Source organism: Lepeophtheirus salmonis, chromosome 13 (assembly GCF_016086655.4).
Source record: "Lepeophtheirus salmonis chromosome 13, UVic_Lsal_1.4, whole genome shotgun sequence".
Taxonomy (NCBI): Eukaryota; Metazoa; Arthropoda; class Copepoda; order Siphonostomatoida; family Caligidae; genus Lepeophtheirus; species Lepeophtheirus salmonis.
The window spans coordinates 44,440,902-44,458,517 of NC_052143.2; the positions used below are offsets into that span (position 1 = coordinate 44,440,902).

Here is a 17,616-nt window from a genome sequence, read left to right on the forward strand (position 1 = left end):
ACACCATCCATAGGAGGAAGTAAGGAAATAAATCCTCTGAAAACCTTCGTTTGCGAAAATTCTTTGTTGATATTCAATCCACGCATACACTTCGTGAAGATAAAAATAAAACATGAGGCTTACGACTATTCCAATTCCGTGGAGGTTGCGTATTTCTACCTAGCAATTAGCAAACAATATATGTAAATGTGGATTCACGTTTAAATCATACATTTTTAATACGGCCATGTTATGTATGGAGTATGTATGTAGTGTAGTAAACGTTACGCGCCCTCCTTTTTTCTCTCTTTCTATAGTTTTACTTCTGTACTACTAGGAGTACTACTACCGTCTGCACTCCTAGTACTCTATTTATTTGTATTTATTTTTGTTTAAAAAAAATCAGTTTAAAAAAGAATATATATATATTTTATACTTTTTCTCCTACTCTCCTTTATAGTTTAGTTTTCTATTGAGGATCAGAGAAGGCGCTCTATCTCTCAAGCTCTCTCTCTCTTTCTCTTTGTTTTCCTCTTTCTTTCTTATTAACAAACTTTAAATTTATATAATATCGGTAAAAGAAAGTTTTAAACATAATTTAATGGACAAATGCATTACTGAATGATAAAGACTCTAAGAAAACCAATTATCTAATTCATTAAGGATATATAAAAACAAAAAATGGGTGCTCTCAAAGTTCAAGATGAAAAAAAAGGAATCAAAATAAAGGTATTACAGACTTATTTACTTATCATCACCAACTTTTAATTGGCTCTTTGATCTATATACTTTTTTTTATCAGATTATTCTATAATTGTAATTAATATCTTTAATAAAGAATTTTGAGGTTGTTGATGTTTTTTTTATTTTTATTTATCATTAAATATTATGGTATCACTAAAATATGTTTAATTATTTATGTCAATGGGATTATTAAGGAATATTGCACTTTTTTATCTAACCTTTGTCTAGTTATGAGAGTGGTTGTCAAAACAAGATTGAATTTAAGTAGGTGTATACTGTTTTATGTCCACAAACTTCTTTGAAAAAAGTATATGTACACTTTTGAAGATGGGATCATTTTTTTAAAACGTTGTTATCCCCGAAAACATGAGAGGTCCACTAGTATATGTTGCGTGCAAGTTGTGATTTTGTACAAGTTACAATTTCTTTATCTTATTACGTTGTATTTACGTTCATCACGAGTCATTTTAATTACGAGTCATTAATTGGTGTTGTTCTTTTATTTTGATCTATCAGAATGACTTGTTTAGAATGCATTTGCAAGTATTATAACTGTGAACATTTGAATTTTATAATGTGCCACATATTACTTATTAAGTAGTTTTGTTCATCAAAATGTCAAATATGACTTTAACATATCGATCATCGATATTGAATTGTTGCAATCTCTTCATGTTTTATCTACTCTAAATTATTCATTTAAAATTAATCATTCATCTCATTTTTAGATTGCAATTTGTATCATTTACTTATAAATCTTGTACAAAATTGCATTAAAAAAAAAAAGACATACTCAAGGCTCGACGTCGTTAAAGTTAGTATTTATCCAACAGGAACAGTAAAAAAAATATTATCCATGTAAAAAATGTACCATCCCAGAATACCAAAAATATTGGATCATTTTGAGACTTGTACATAATAGATGTACTTTTGTTTTAAATAAGTCAAATTTTGGTAGTACAAAAAGAAAGTATTATATATTTTTGTGATACACTTATAAAAAGTATAACTAAAAATTGAACTTGTAATTATTATTCAAATCCTATATGTCTTTCGTCAAACTAACAACTCTAAGTTCTTCATTTCGAAGTAAATAATCTGCTCTGGTTGCCCCATCTTCATCAAAGTATTAATCTGAATTTTCTAAAACTGCAAAATTTGTCTTTTAAAAATATATTGTATTTATAAATAATACATAATATTTGGTTTCAATGTCTATTCAATGTTTGAGTCTTTTAACAAAATGTAATACTTAGGATATGAACTCAAAATTGCATGTATACATGTGGTATTTAATGTACGGCATATCGTAGCTAAACCGGCAAGCACAGGGCAACCTGTACATTGTCCGACTAGTTTTTACTAGCCCCGAGCTAGCGTGGCTGTCGAGTGCTGTATATGCTCAATACAAAGATATATTAGGTGATAAAAAATGTTGTTTAAATTTATTTATCCATTTGATTAACTGTCTTATTGATCCTTGGTATTTTTTCAGATAATGGGTACCTACAGAGATCCTACTAAAATGGACCAAAATACTCCTTCCTCTAATCCACTAAATTCTCGAATACATCACCACCATCATAACAGTACCCCTCCACCTCGATGTCGCTTACCTTCTATATCGGAAAAACAAGAGGATACCATTGAAATATCCGAGCATCTTTTAATGAATATTGTGTCTGTCACTGGGGTTGTACTCGAAAATAACACTAATTGTTCCTCAGTTCATGTTGGGGACTCTTGCTTTGTTTACCCTGTTAAAAATCTTAGGTATGCTTTTGAAATAGTTCTGCTATTTTATTGTCATCTAATTATAAATTATGAAGGAGTAAGAAAAAATAAAGAGATTCCAATTTCTATAAAATGAGATTGCCCTTAATTAGTTAAGTGTCTTTTCTTTATTTATATATAGCAAAAGAAGTAATTATAATTGATGATAATGAAAATATTATTCACAATAATCTATAATTCAATTGTTTTATCATATTTTTTTCAGATGTTTGGAATATATAAACGTGACAGATTTAGAATCACTTTTTATATTTTCTGAAGCTCCTTATAGTAGAGTTGCTCTTTTACCACGCTATGGTTTTTCTTCGATGAACGTTGTTGAAAGCTTAAGCAAATATAATTCCAAGTAACTATAAATAATACTAATAAAATTGAAGTAAAACATTAGCTAAATAAAGCCTGAATCAAGGTCCGCATTATTATTCAAATCATGCAAATGATGGATTTGTAAGTTTTTCTCTTAAAAATATAAATTATATTGATCTATTAAATTTTTTTCTGATCATATTTCTCTATGGAAAAATATTGCTTAAACCCTACTTTAATTCATATATTTTTTTAGTTCCAAAATATTCATCCTTGGAGATCACAACTACGTCTGGTGGATTTTAAAATTGCTTAGAGCATATGAAATGCAAGAGTGTAAGCCTCACAGAGAAAATATTATAGTAGCTACCTCCAGAGATAATGATTTGTCAATGATTAAGACAGATTTTCCAGAGTAAACCCATTTATATCATTAGTATACCTACGTGTGCATACATATTAATACATTCTTCTAGTGTGCAAGTTATTCAATGGAATGATGATGCCTACGAAGAGATTCTAATCGATCGAACTCATGAAGCAGTGAAGGGTCCAGCTGATGTTGTAGTAAATTGTCAAACAAACATCAGACATCTAAATAGATTGTTCAAGGTTTGCAAGACTGTAAGTAAATAAAAATTAGTATACTACATATTTATATATAGTGTTGTAATTCGTAAGTATTTTCGGTATTAAAAAAACAAAACTAAAATTAACATAGTAATCCTGCAATTTGAAGAAGGTTTTTGAGGAGAGCAGCTTAGCTGTTATGTCGTATCGTTAAATTAGCTGCAAATTAGCAACAAATGAAATAAACACAAGTCCCACTCCATATCAAGCAAAGCGTATACAGGAGTTATCCCGTTGTCGATCCTCAATTTGACTTTGAGTCTTGCAAGGTTAACTTATGTTCGTTGTTGCTCTTTGCAATTCATAAATACACAAATTTTATACTTTTGGGGGTCAAACATCTATGACATCCGGAAAAAGTACCATTTTTAACCCCCCCCCGTCTGGGTTTGTACAGAATTGATCTCCACACCGCTTGGACGTCCTAAATTTTTAGGCCTTCACCAGTGATCAGTTTTCAATATTTTGGACTCCCAAATATCCCATACCTTCCGCCCCCCTATCCTAAAAATTTTTTTTTTCATTAGTACCCCCTCTGTCAAGTCTGTCTGTCATAAATGTAAGACCCATAAATGTAATCTACTCAAGAAGGAAAGATTAATGATAACATCTAAAGAAAATATAATACACTGATCAGGTTGCCAACAACAATGAAACTCCTACGCTAAAAAATGCTTAGGATTTACAATCCTAATTATGTTAAATAAATACGTTATACTAGGTTGGTGTCAGAAGTATCCGACTCAAGAAAAAGAAATTGAGGGGGGGGGGAAGATACATAAAACATGATCCCATTTCAGATCGATGCACTTTTAAAAAAAAAATGGGATTTTTGAAAAATTTCCCCGCCATTTTTGACTTGATTCTTTTTTGCACTGAAACTTCGCCAAATACAAGATTGCAAATTATTGACGACACTTTTTTTGGTCGAGTTTGAGAAAACGTGACACCCATCTTACCCACAGCTTTCTAATATCCTAATTTGCATATAAATGCGATGTACTGCACTTTTTGGAATGTCAATTTCAGTCAACGATCCACCAGTGTCGCTTTGTAGGATTTCTTCACAATTTAAAGAATCGTCACCTCATTTGGCGGATCTCTACGATAATCCTCTTGGCAGTTCGTATGACCTCATTTAAACTGGCAGGAGAAACCTGGCAGAAATTTTAATTTTTTTAAACGAAGGAGTAGACTCATCCAGAGTAAAATCTAGTTTAGATTTTATATTGGTTGGGATGATGCCTTTCAAATAAAAGTATTGTATTACATAAGGATGACCAATTTTCTGTAATTTCACGAATTCACAAACGCTCACTATTGATGGGTGGCATACAAATACTAAAAAAAGTGGCACCTTCGAACGTACCATATTATATACAATATACAATTATATACAAACTTGTTATACAAACTTGTTATACAATATTTTTATAATCAATTACCACCATACCTTACTCATGCAGGGTACTTCTGGGACCGCCCTTTTCCTATATATCGTAAAGAGGCTTTAATAATGGCTTTTCAGTGACGTAATTACGGTTTTTCTATTTCTGAGGCCTTGTTTAAATGACCATTAATAGGGTTGAAAAATATTACCCTTGTGATTACAGCCTTACTTATTGCAATCCTTTATTGCCGATTATTATTTTATAATAATTAATATAATATAATTTTTTTTTAAGGATGGCGATATTATTGTTGGTTCCTCATTAAGTGCTTTCGCTCAAAAGAAGATATTCAAAGAGTCTAGAAAGATCGTTTATTGCAATCAAACAGAAAATGAAATGGACCCAGAAAATGTATATTTGCAGTCCGAAAGAATTTGTGACCTTGTTTCAAATATGAAATTGGAGTCGTCAAGAGTTATTTAGTTTGGAATCCTCGTGTTTACTCCAGTGTTCCTCTAAAAAGTGAGCATTGACTTTGTGATAAAATTCAGTTCATGGATAAAATTCCCTTTGGATCTTAAATGAATCAAAAATTTTATTGTCCTTTTACATACTATATCAACTCAATATTTGTTTATTTATTTATTAATATACCTACATAATAAATGACTGAAATAGAAATTAATCCTTACCATCATTTGACTGATAAGCTATAGGATAAGATAATTGAACATAAGTTAAAATATACATATATATGTGCTTTTATAAATTATTTCCTTGTTTTTGTAAATTATTATTAACATGCTTTGTTTGAATGTTTATCTTTTATGCTTTGTATAAATTTTTGTAGCGGTACTTTTGATATCATATCAAGGTATTCCTGTTAGTAATATAATTAATAAATCGAAACAAAAATACAAGTTAATCAGAATCATGATATAGTTATAACTTATAACATGTGTACATAATATATTTTGTAAATTTACGTCCCCTCTCCTAACTATTGTTTAACTAATTCCTTCCGAATAACCAAATTTTGCAACTACTGAACTTGTTTACTTCACTTTATTTTTTGTAAGAAATCCAAGTTAATAAGTGCTATATTTTAATACTTAGAACCATTTACAAACTGAAATGATCCCAATTCATTGAAAATTGTTAAATGTCCAAATCTCAAATATTAAAGTAATTGACTCTTATTTGACGTTATTTAATCCACTATTCTTAAAAATATTTTGCAAAGTTGTTAACTAATTATTTTTTAGGCAGATTCCTTTGTTCTATTGTGTATCTACTAAGTATGATCCTAATCCTATTAATTTATGTACTATGTCCTGAATTACATTCAATTTTATCATAAAATAATTTGATTTAATATTTACTTTGCTTTTGATGATTTATGTTGGTACATTTTTTACATTAGCTTGAATAAATGGATTTTGTCCAAAGATTTTTAAATTCTAAATAATTTCAGAGGGGAGGCCATATTAAAATTTACAAACCTTATTTATTGTGGGATACCCGTTTTTGCCAGGATATTTGTCCTGCATCTTAATATATATAACAAATGACGGGTAATTTTGAGTCTATCCCTTATTGTATGAGAACATACTATTATTAGTTATAGGGCGATTCTAAAAGGAAATCCCGAAGCCGATTCGGAGATATTTCTAGTAAAATTCCCTTTACCGATTCTTTAATATTTTATATAGTTCTTGAAAAATACAATTTTGCTGTAAATTTCTAAGAATTATCATTAATAAATTAAATCGCCTTCCTTTATTCAATGTAAATAATATTGACAATAAATAAAAGTAGGCGATTCTTCTGCCCGGTGAGTTTTTTCCAGGGCTAGTAATCCAACGGCAAACTTTCTCGAGGCAAATTTGCAAAGGCGAGCTTTCCTAGATCCTGTAATAAATAAGAATTGGAATAGGAGAATAAACATTATCTTCCCTATGCCGATTTCACAAAAATCCCCGATTCTCCGATTCCGATTAATCGTCCCATCACTAATTATTATGCAAAAGATCTCATAGTTTTTTTGATGTCATCATATGTGTTAAAAGCTCAGCGAAGGAAATCACTAGTTGTATAAAATATGACCTAAACGTGATGGACATTTTCTTATATTTGGTAATCTGAAATCTACTTATTAGTAGAGTTCAGGGGCACGTTTGCTAAAATCTACCATCACCACTTTCTCTTTCTAATTATTCTTCCTTTTTTTCCCTCTCTCTCTCCCTTTCTGTACCAAGAACTTTTTTCCTCTAGACTCAACTAGAAATTAAATATGCTCTAACATAAAAAGTATAGACATAGAAAATTAATTAATAAGATACTATAAATATATATTTTTCTAATTTTAATTGGAATGAGTATAAATCAATGAAGTAGCTAATAATGAATGATACTAATTTATATGTTTTCAATATAAACCATAGACGTTTATAATTTATATCCATAATAACAAGCAGATTTTTTCTATAATATCCCTAAGTCCACTTCCGATAAACATCCAATATACTTCCCTATTGAGATAAACAAATCTATAAATTATAATCTTTGTAAAGTAATTGTATGATGCATTCTAATATATTAAGTTGTTGTAGGATTAATATCTAGTTGACTGTAGGGAAAAAAGTTCTTGGTATAGAAAGAGAGAGAGAGAAAAAAAAAAGAGAATAATTAGAAAGATGATGATGAAAATGGTGATGGTAGATTTTAGTAAACGTAACCGAGTTCAGTAATTTGTAATTAATAAACTACCATTAAAAATTAGAAAAGGAAAAACTCATGCTTCTTTTTCGATTAGTAGGTCCATATACCATCTTCTCCTTGCCCCATTTTTTTCATTATAAATTACTTGACTCTACTAATTAGTAGAGTTGATATTTTTGTAACAAAAAATGAGCCCTTGAGGAGAAGGCGGGAGCAAAACATATAGACCTACTTAATTGAGATCTTTGTTAATATCAGCTGCCTATTATAGAATGATTATTATTTTATATATATATTTATTTTATTATGTAGTTTTAAAACAATTTACATGAAAAATAGGCGAGAATTCTTTTTTCAGAGGGAAATAATTACACCCCGACGACCTATTAGATAATCAACAAAAAATAAGAAATAGAATACGCAAAAACTTTTTTTCCATTTCTAATTTTTAAGGGGCCCTTTTTCATTACAAAGTGCTCACCTCTACTTATTAATAAATTTTTTATTGTTATTGTTTTTCAAAAAGTGAAGGGCTAATGCATTCTCCCTTTTGTGCCGTGAACGCTCATCACTCATCTGTAAATTGGTTGCATTTTTGCATTATTCGGTACTTATGAAGGTTTTTTTGGAATTAAAGCTACGTAGCCAAAAAAAAAAAAAAAAATATATGGTTCAACCAGAGTCGTAAGCTCAATTACCCATTTCTATTTGGTTCCAAAAAAATACCAAAATCCCATCCCTAGTGTATACAAAAGCAGATGCTTTGTTATATTTGTTAAAAAAATCTTTCTTTAGGGGAATTTCGAATCTTATTATTCTTTAAGAATATTATGTATTGTCTTTTTTATACTTTTAGATCATGACGTAGGGATTTGTTTTAAATAGATAGTAATGTACCTTTTGTTTTACGAGTTGATATATTTTAATAGTTATATGCATGTACATCCTTTTAAATCTAATCCCTTATAGAATATATGTTTTAGTGTATGATTGTACCCCCAATCCAAAGGTCTTCTTATTGGCTTTACTCCGGTCCGTTACTTCCGTCTGTTGGTGATGTTCGTAGAACATTACAAAGAAAATAATTTTATGTCTTTTACCGAAGGGGTGTAGAGCATCTTTCTACTAATTAGGACCAGTCTTACGGCGATAAAGCAACTGTAATCGTGGTGGATCCTGCACTTCCATGTAACACAGTGTTGATCTTATCTAGTTGTACACATTTTATTATTTTCAATCCGGAATGACATTGGTACAAAATTACAGGGTAGGACAACAAGACATCTTATATCTGAACAGAACAAGCTGAAACTGTTGGAAAGAGCAAAGAAGATCCAAAATTTTCTCATGGGTATCAATAATTCGGCCAACTTTTCAAATAAATTTTTTTTCACTGCTGATACCACTGTGAATAAGCAAAATAGCCGCTACATCACAACAAAGACATGTCTTCAGAACAAAAAAAAATCCAGTGGCCAGCACAAGCCAAGTCTGCCCTTCATTTTTGTGGAGAGGAAGGAACGGCTCAATCTGAATGCTTACATCAAATTTTTGGATATTAAAGTGCTACATAGTCAAGGGACAAGATTTGCAAGTGATTTAAGTCCCGTTTTGAGGCAATTATTAGAACTAAGGGTCCACATATTGAATAAAGTTGTACCAAACATTATTTTCAGATAGCTTCGTTGAATAAATGTCCGCACAAAACCTCTCGTTTAAATTTTACTCCTGAAAAATTGAAAAAAAATAATTGTGTTCCACGAAATAAGCTCAACACTGTATATGAGTCTGTTTTCTTATAATAAAATTTTAATGGATGATATAAAAAACCGTCTTAAATATTGTTCATATATCATGATAAAATATACTTTTTATTTTCATAATGGAAAATGCATGTGTAGCCAAAAAAATAATTTTTTGGTTTGAGTCAGACTGTGGACGGAACGCAAATTTACCAGCGTTCAGCGTAACGCACTTTCAATGAACAAAACGCTATTATTTTTTAAATGTAGAACACTAAAAACGGGATTTTAAAGTTCTTTTACTCTAATTCTCACCGTGTTTACTCTTAAAATTGAAATCATTTCCACCCAAGAAAAAAAAAATAGTGTCTTTCAAGGAAACATTTAGAATTTCTTTTTAAGTTATCTCTAAAATTAAGAGTGGGTAAAAATCTTTCACCTATTTTTATGTTTTAAAATGTATGTGATCAATTCCTAAAGTTTTTTAGTAAATAAATTTTTTTCTATGAATTGTATAATTTTATATAAGTTGAAATGTTCCATTCATTAAAATTGAATCCCAAGATTATCACATAACATTAATTAAGCCTAATTTATGATTTAGTTCATGGTTTCAAAAGCCCAAACATGAGATAATAGGTGCTTTAGACATACAGCTGAAAACCGTTATAACATGTTTATTTAAATTGTTAGGTATAATTAAGTTAACTTCTGAAAACTAGCAGCAAAATTATTAAATTTGCACCAAAAAAAAATGTATCTTATTCTCTGTTATTTTTTTGAAAAAAGTTATTATTTATGCTAAAGAATAAACTACTTTTGAAATATTTAACCCAATTTTAAGTGATTTGAATCATATTATTAAAACTTTTTAAACCAGATTTTGAGTCGTTAAAATATCAACCGTCTTCACATTTTTGAAAGCAGAAACAAATGTGTTAATATATTGTCACATATGAAATTAACTAATGTTGAAATCTTTATTCTCAATCAAGCTTACAAATAGAGACATGACTCCTAATTTTTGCAACCCGATTTGAACCAAAATTCTAGCAACTAATGTTGTTTGGATAGTTTCAAATTTGTTCCAAACTATGAGTATTCCTAAAATAAATAAAAACTTATTATCAGATCTGCAGTTTTATTTCACTAAGATTTTTTAGAAGATTACACTTCAACCTACCAATTCAGCTTTAAGGCGGGCTACAACATGTATCGTGCAATTACATCTCTAAGTGTATATATAGGCTCATATATGCATACAATTTTAGGAAAAAGTGGCAAGGAAAAAAAAGGAAACGTGAATAAGTGGAAAAAATGGCAAAATTTTATTAAATTGATATAATACTTAGCACCAACATAGTATAGATTAAGATAAAAGAAAAATAAACAAACACAACAGCTTCAAAATATCCTCAGACATGATTGCACAAGACTGAAGTATTATATTAGTTTATAATAATTTTTTTTCCCCACTTTGTTACTTTACCAATTTTTTTCTTCCCATTTTTTCTACTGCCATTTTTTCCCTAACTCCATATGTATATACCATAGATAGGCAAGTCCGTATCAAAAGCATAAACCCGTACTTCTGTACCAGTACGGAACAAAAATAGTAATGACATACGGATCAGTCTAAACACAATGGTTCGGACACGCTGTAGGGACTTCATCCAAATGTAGTATGTCCCGCTTATTATTTTTAGATTACAAGCTTTATAGCTCAGCGTATTAATTTCCCTTTAATCATTCATGATACTGGACCTTCAGGGGGAAGGGGGGAGTACATCGAAGACGTCCGTGGAAAACTGCCCAGGGAAAATTGCTCTGGAGGAAAATTGGGGATTAGGAAAATTGCCTGTATTTTGTTCTAACTTCATGATGAATAATAACACATTATGAATTCCAAAATTAAAGAAAAAACAATTTTTGAAAAACAACTATTGAAATACAAATAATGTTACTTGCATGTAACTTAGCATCTATAAGAAAAAAGCGTTAAATAGCGTAAAAACACAAGGGAAAGGCGATTTTTATTATTTTTGATATGAAAGGGGTCCTAGGCGTGCGCGAAAAACTGCCCTGGAGAAAATTGCCATGTAGGAAAATTGGCCATATTTTGTTCAAACTTTATGATGAAAGATAACACTTAATAAATCCACTTCATATTATTTGTGACAAATATTTAAACAAATTCGTTTGTTCCATCTTCCAAGGGAGTAACTTCAAGTGTGAGTAATATTATTGGTGGAAGAGGGGGGACTAAATAGCTTAAGGCCTCTTAAAATATGGTTGAATACTCTCCGCCCTTAGTATTAGGGCGTTCTTGGGATGTATGTGATATTTTGTCGGTGTTTTTTTTAAGGATCCAAGGGTTCCCCCAAGTACCACGCACAACCCTAGGCCTTGGAACTATTTTTTTGTGTTAGAGGGATTCTTTGTATGTATTGCTTAAATTGGCATTGGTTTTTAGATATACCACTATATCCCCGGGCCAACCCGAGGGTTGAGGATATTCAACCATATTTTACGAGCCCCTAAGATATTCATTCCTCCCTCCCTCCTTCCAATCCTCTCGATTCATTTTTTAGAAGATTGGATTGAATTTAAAAATTGCACTAATATTACTCACAGTTGAAGATACACTCTTGGAGGATGGAACAAACAAATATGTTTAGATATTTGTCATAAATAATATTAAGTGAATTTATATTGTGTTATTATTTATTCTTCAAGTTTGAACAAAATACAGGCAATTTTCCACTGACAATTTTCTCCAGGACAGGTTTCCTAGTACCCATGAAAGAGTACTTAGAAACAAAGGCGTAAAGATTTATCCTCTGTTCACATAAGAAAAAAGTACAATCGAAGGGACTTGTAGAATGTACACGCTAGTTTTTATAGTTTAATTGAAAAATTGATCTAAGAGTCTCAAAATTTGTACAAAATCCCCTTGTTATTCTTCTGATATATAGTTAGAGTTACAAGCCTGGTTCAAGAACATAATGCTTTGGGGTGCATCTGGAGATTACAGGGGTGCACCAATACAATACTAAAACCAGCTACCCAGCTTCAGTTCAAACTTTGCTTTTTTACAAATAAGCCACAAGTACTTCTTGTGCTTAGAAAATGGTGTCATATTATGTCTTGTGATCTGGAGACTATTTCATGTGCAACATTAGCTTACTAATATCTTAGATAACTTTGAATATAGGATAGGTTTTTGATATGGTTGATGTGAGCCGTGTAAAAAAGAACATAATTCTACACTAAAAAAACATGTGACTACAATTCAAAAATAACGCTTATTTTTATAAATAGTGCAGGATATTTGACATAACAAACAATTGTACATTGCCACTTAAAAATAAAACAGAGATTTTAGCCGAACAAGGAAAGAACACTTTCAGACTTTGAACTTTGTCCAAAAAGTAATCAGTATAATTCTTAAAGTTTAGAGAGCACAAAATGAATACAATAAATAGAAATATGGGTTCTTATGAACATAATACATTTAATGAATTAATAAACTAAGCTGTTCTTGACATATGTATATGAAGAAATAAATTTACAATGTCATTAAAATTGTAACAACTATGTGCCTATTAGGTTAAGCAGGGGTTTCACTTTATTTGTGCTCAGGAAATCATCACTCCCTGGATGTAAGGTGCACAGGGCCAACACCATATGGCTGTTTCTTATGCTGAATCTTTCTTTAATTTCCCCCACTACAATGTCCAGAGTACTAAAATAAAGTCTTTTACACCCAGTCCTCTCTCCCGCTTCCTTTTGAAGGCGACTAACTATGGTGTTCACCACATAGTCACTCGAGTGGCTCAAATTTCTTGGTCGTTTCTGTGGTGTGCTGCTGCAAGAGGTTCTGTGGTCTGTCAGTCTTGAGAGAATTTCTCCTAAAATGAGTCAAACTAAGCATCACATCTCAGCTTCTCAACTCACGCTAAGGCATTTTGGACCAGTGTAAAGGTATGTGGATTTGGCTTGGAGTGCATTGTTGGGAGGATCGAGCAATATCAATCTTTAATGCGTCATACAGGCAATGAACAGGAAGCTGGGCGGAGTAATAGCCTTCAAAATCCCTGTGGCCTCTATTTGCACCTCTCCTGCACTGGTTTGTGTCCAAAGGATATATAACTGTTGCTACCGAATAAGTCCAACGTAATATCCTGCCGGCCATATATATACTATGGGTGGGGGCATTTTACAAACGACACCGGGATGACACACGATGCCGGACGGCAGCCAATCACAGCAGTGCTGATATAGAGTGACAATACTGCGACTTCAAGTGTGATATTGCTTTATACTGTTGTATAAAGCAAAATATATACTAGTAAAATGATCTGTTAATCAAGGTTAATAGAAATGCAAGGTTATATCATAATGCGTGTACGACTGATGTTTGACTTCCACTACACTTTTAATATTGACGTCATAGTAGATGAGTGGCTTGGTGTTTTGTCACAATCTGTTTTTCTTTCCCAAGAGTTGGTACTATATAATATCAAATTGAAAGTTCTAGCAATAGTGAGGTTATAGACTATGAGTGGTTTTGTGTTTGTCAAAATCTGTCCGTCTTGCCCAGCAGTGGGTACAATACATCAGATTCAAAATTATAGCAAGCCCAATTACATGATGGTCTAAACTTGTATTTCTATTAACCTTGCTCTAATAATAATAATTTACAATAGATTATGATTTGTTTGGTTATTTAATCATATAAACGAATGAAATTGCTTTGGGCAACAAAAATAGATCCCTATGGAGTGGGCTGTTGCCAAGCAACAGGTAAAAAAACCCATACATAAATATGGAGTGATTTTGTCAGTTTGGTGAATCGTCAGAGAGATGTGGATGCTCATATCTCAACGGTGTTTAATAGAAATTGTCACAAGTTTTATTACAATTTGTTCTGTGAGCAAGTATTTTATTATTTTTATCATTTTGGTAAAAAAAAAAATCTTTCTTGTTATTATTATCTTTTTTTTTCAATTGAGGGTGTAATCAATTTTTAGAGGGAGATGATTAAATAATGAACATTAAAGAAGAAAAAATAGCATACGATTAACCGGTTTTTTTCCTTTTCTAATTCATTTACTTAGTTTTTTCTTTACACACATCCCATCTTTATATAAAATACTAGCAAAGGGTTATTCTGGCCAAGGAAGGAGCGGTAAATCACATTGGCTATGGTCTATTTTACTTCTTCTTAAAATTTAGACTCCTTCTGTGTGGGCGAAAGATAGGGTAATATAGGGTCTCTATGTAAAATATGCATTGTAATGAATTTTAATAAAATTGTATTATAACCTTAAAATAATATACCACCATATATGCATGATAAATTCGCAAAGAAAATTGCACAAAAACTGTTTTTTTACTATTTGTTCAAAAAAGTAGTTAGGATAATTTATTGGGATTGTAAAGAGGAACACAAATCTACCAATATTTTTTAACGTACTTGCAAAATCAAAAAAGTTATGGTGAATAATGTTGTTCAAAAAATAACCCTCGTTAACTGGTTCATTTTTTGTAAATATTGCAAAAATGATCTAATAAAGTAGAAATACTACACATTTTAGTGTTGAATTAATTTATGTCCATAGTGTATCGTTTTATTTCATTTATATTTTTATAAATTTCTATTCTAGTGTAGAAGGAGCATGTTATAAAATAATAACCCGAAAATCAATATTGTAACTCTGACAATTTGAAGATTGTTTTGTAGGAGAGAAAGAATAATAATGTTCATGACGTTTCATTAGATCAGCTACAATCAGCTGTTACAAGAAATGAAGAAGAAAATGATATAAAGAAGGACATTTGTTAGAATTACTCTGCGGTCGATCCCCAATTCTACTCTGAGTGCAACAAGGACTTACAATCATAACTCTGCGACAAATCATCAGGGTTCTTTTATGAGAACACACGAATATTCAATCAGGTTTGGAATTAATTGAATCTATTTACCTTAGGAATCTCCGGAATTCTCCCGCTAAGGAAAAAAATTCATTCTTTATTTTACCATTCACAAAATGTTGGACCACTTAAAAAAACACACACAGGATTTCATCATTAGTAAAGTTGATAATCCTGTAGAGAAAAACGCCTGCAAGGAGAAGGGGGTATAACGACTTATGGTATCATTGTTTAAAATACTGATGTGACTATCAACTGCCTGCTTTATTATGATTTTTGAGGGTATTCATCATTAACTTTATTTTGTAGATGAATATCCATGCTCTTGATATGAGATAAGGATAATGAGTGGCGTTTAATTCTAGAAGGGGGACTAAAGGCACATTTATATCATCAAATCTGACAATCCATCTGTTTCTCGTCCGGTAAGTACTTTCAAATTGCTGGGCCTCCATTTCCAGAAATCCAGAGAGAAGGAGACGTTATTTTAGGCATTTTATTCAGTTCTCTATCGATTATCAGTATCGGATAAGTAATATTATATTATTATTAAATAATAAAGGCGGGAATTGATAACGTTCTTGATAGAGGAAGATGTTTATATTTTAATCAATGAACAATGATACCATACGTATTTCTTCCCTTCTCCTCGCACGCTTTTGTATCCTTAACAAAATTATCAACCTTGATCATTAGCAATATACCTTAGCAGAAGAAAAAAGACATTTATATCTACAGAGATATTATTAGTGTAGACAATTTTTTAAAGGAAAAAAAGGACGTGAGGAGAAGACAGGAGCAAGACGTATGGTACTACTGAATTAAGATCATTTTTAATATGTTTTTTGGAGGAGAAAATGAATTACTGTTATACAGAAGAAACTTTCTACTTTTAAAATAGCATTGGTGCAGAGAAAACTTTGTAATTAAATATATATTTAATTATGCATTTTTACTACAATTTACTCCAAAGATAGGGGAGTATGCTTACTTCAGAGGAAAAGTTAAAACCACGACGACCGATTAAATAATGGACAAAAAATGAGAAAGAGAATACGCAACAATCATTTTTCCTTTTCTAATTTTTAATGTTAATTTTTTTAAAATAAACTAACCAAACTCTACCTATTATATGCAGTTCAATAATATTCCATTAGTAGACGTAGGTATATTATATATTACTGTTTGAGTCAAATTGATTGACATAAGAACGTCAAAGGAAGGGATTAGCAAGATGTATAAAAATGACATATAAATATATGGGCTTAACATCATAAAACAATTAAAAAATTATTTATTTTTTAAATAATCGAATCAAAACAGTACCATAGAGGTTCCGTGATTTTTTAATTGAGCAGTATATAAAGGTATGAGTAGGGCTGGGCATCAAGCGAGTTTGTGGAAAAAGCGGGAGCGAGACATATGGTACTATTGATTAAAAGTTACGGTTTTGGAGGATAGAATATCACGTGATGCTGGTATAAAAATGAGAATCTTCTATATTTCATATTACACAAGAAGAGGGAATATAAAAAGTAGTCTGTCTTCACCCTCTCCAGTTTTTTTTAATGAATTCTTATATCGGGGGCTGGCTAAACAATGCACCATCCCTAGAACACCTTCAGGATGGACTGCTGTAGGATACCGAATATGGCAAACGACTTCGAGGGCACCAAAAGGTAAAGTTATTTTACATGTATCCGTACTGATTGTATGTTTTATATGAAGTGTAGCAATAAATGTTTTTTATTTAATTAATTACTAGCAAATTGATAAATTAAAGTATTATAGCGTATATTTGAGTTATTAAGTTAAAAAAGTATGTGTAAAATAAAAAACACAAATAAAAAACAATTAATTATAACGAAAAATATTAATTAGATATTTCAATTGTAGCCATTCACAGAAAGTGAAACAAATTAATAATAACAAACTATCCTAAATATTACAAATGGATTCAACAAATTATTAGGGACAAATGATTCGAAATTGAAGTTTTTAACACTAAATATTACAAATAGATTCAACAAATTATTAGGGACAAATGTAAATTATAAATATACAAAAATAATGATACATTTTTATACAGAAAAAAGTATACTAATTCTGAGTAGATATAAAATCCTTCAAATTCCAAGTAGAATCCTCTCTTTTCGTCATCTAAGTAATTTGTTAAGCTAAGAAAAGAAAAAGTAAATTAATATTTGCAGTATTTAAAACGACTTATACTGATCTTAAATAAATTGTACTTCAACATGTTGGAATCCATGGAGCATATCCAATTCTTAACCCAAAGAAACTGATGTTAGACAAACTATTTGCACGCCATTTGAGCTAAGACCTCCTTTGATGCCATTCATACAGTTGTTCTT

At 30.8% G+C, this 17,616-nt stretch overlaps 2 protein-coding genes and 1 long non-coding RNA gene across 12 annotated transcripts in view; 2 read left to right on the plus strand and 1 right to left on the minus strand.

Annotated features, from left to right (window-relative positions):
* Positions 1-16,368, plus strand: Drat (Death resistor Adh domain containing target). Of its 10 annotated transcripts, none has more exons than XR_011783125.1 (9): positions 1-708; positions 2,219-2,496; positions 2,723-2,863; positions 3,080-3,238; positions 3,300-3,447; positions 5,139-5,366; positions 14,977-15,450; positions 15,941-16,166; positions 16,218-16,368. XR_011783125.1 is itself a non-coding variant. In XM_040722912.2 (7 exons), the coding sequence occupies exons 1-6, from the start codon at positions 661-663 to the stop codon at positions 5,325-5,327; spliced, it is 963 nt and encodes a 320-aa protein (XP_040578846.1). In that variant the 5' UTR covers positions 1-660; the 3' UTR covers positions 5,328-5,366; positions 14,977-16,368. The 10 variants fall into 10 exon arrangements, 4 of the variants coding, with proteins under 4 accessions (XP_040578846.1, XP_040578845.1, XP_040578844.1 ...); XR_011783126.1 differs by having other exon boundaries at positions 14,977-15,403; XR_011783121.1 differs by having other exon boundaries at positions 14,977-16,166.
* LOC121128443 (NIF3-like protein 1) overlaps positions 15,572-17,616 on the plus strand; it is an 18,771-nt gene continuing 16,726 nt past the window's right edge. The window contains exon 1 of the mRNA XM_040724024.2: positions 15,572-16,923. Within this exon, the coding sequence (XP_040579958.1) occupies positions 16,871-16,923 (53 nt within the window). The 5' untranslated portion in view covers positions 15,572-16,870. The remainder of the gene's footprint in view (positions 16,924-17,616) is intronic.
* LOC139906921 (uncharacterized) overlaps positions 17,025-17,616 on the minus strand; it is a 3,185-nt gene continuing 2,593 nt past the window's right edge. Inside the window, exon 2 of the long non-coding RNA XR_011783127.1 lies at positions 17,025-17,613. This is a non-coding gene — a long non-coding RNA (uncharacterized lncRNA). The remainder of the gene's footprint in view (positions 17,614-17,616) is intronic.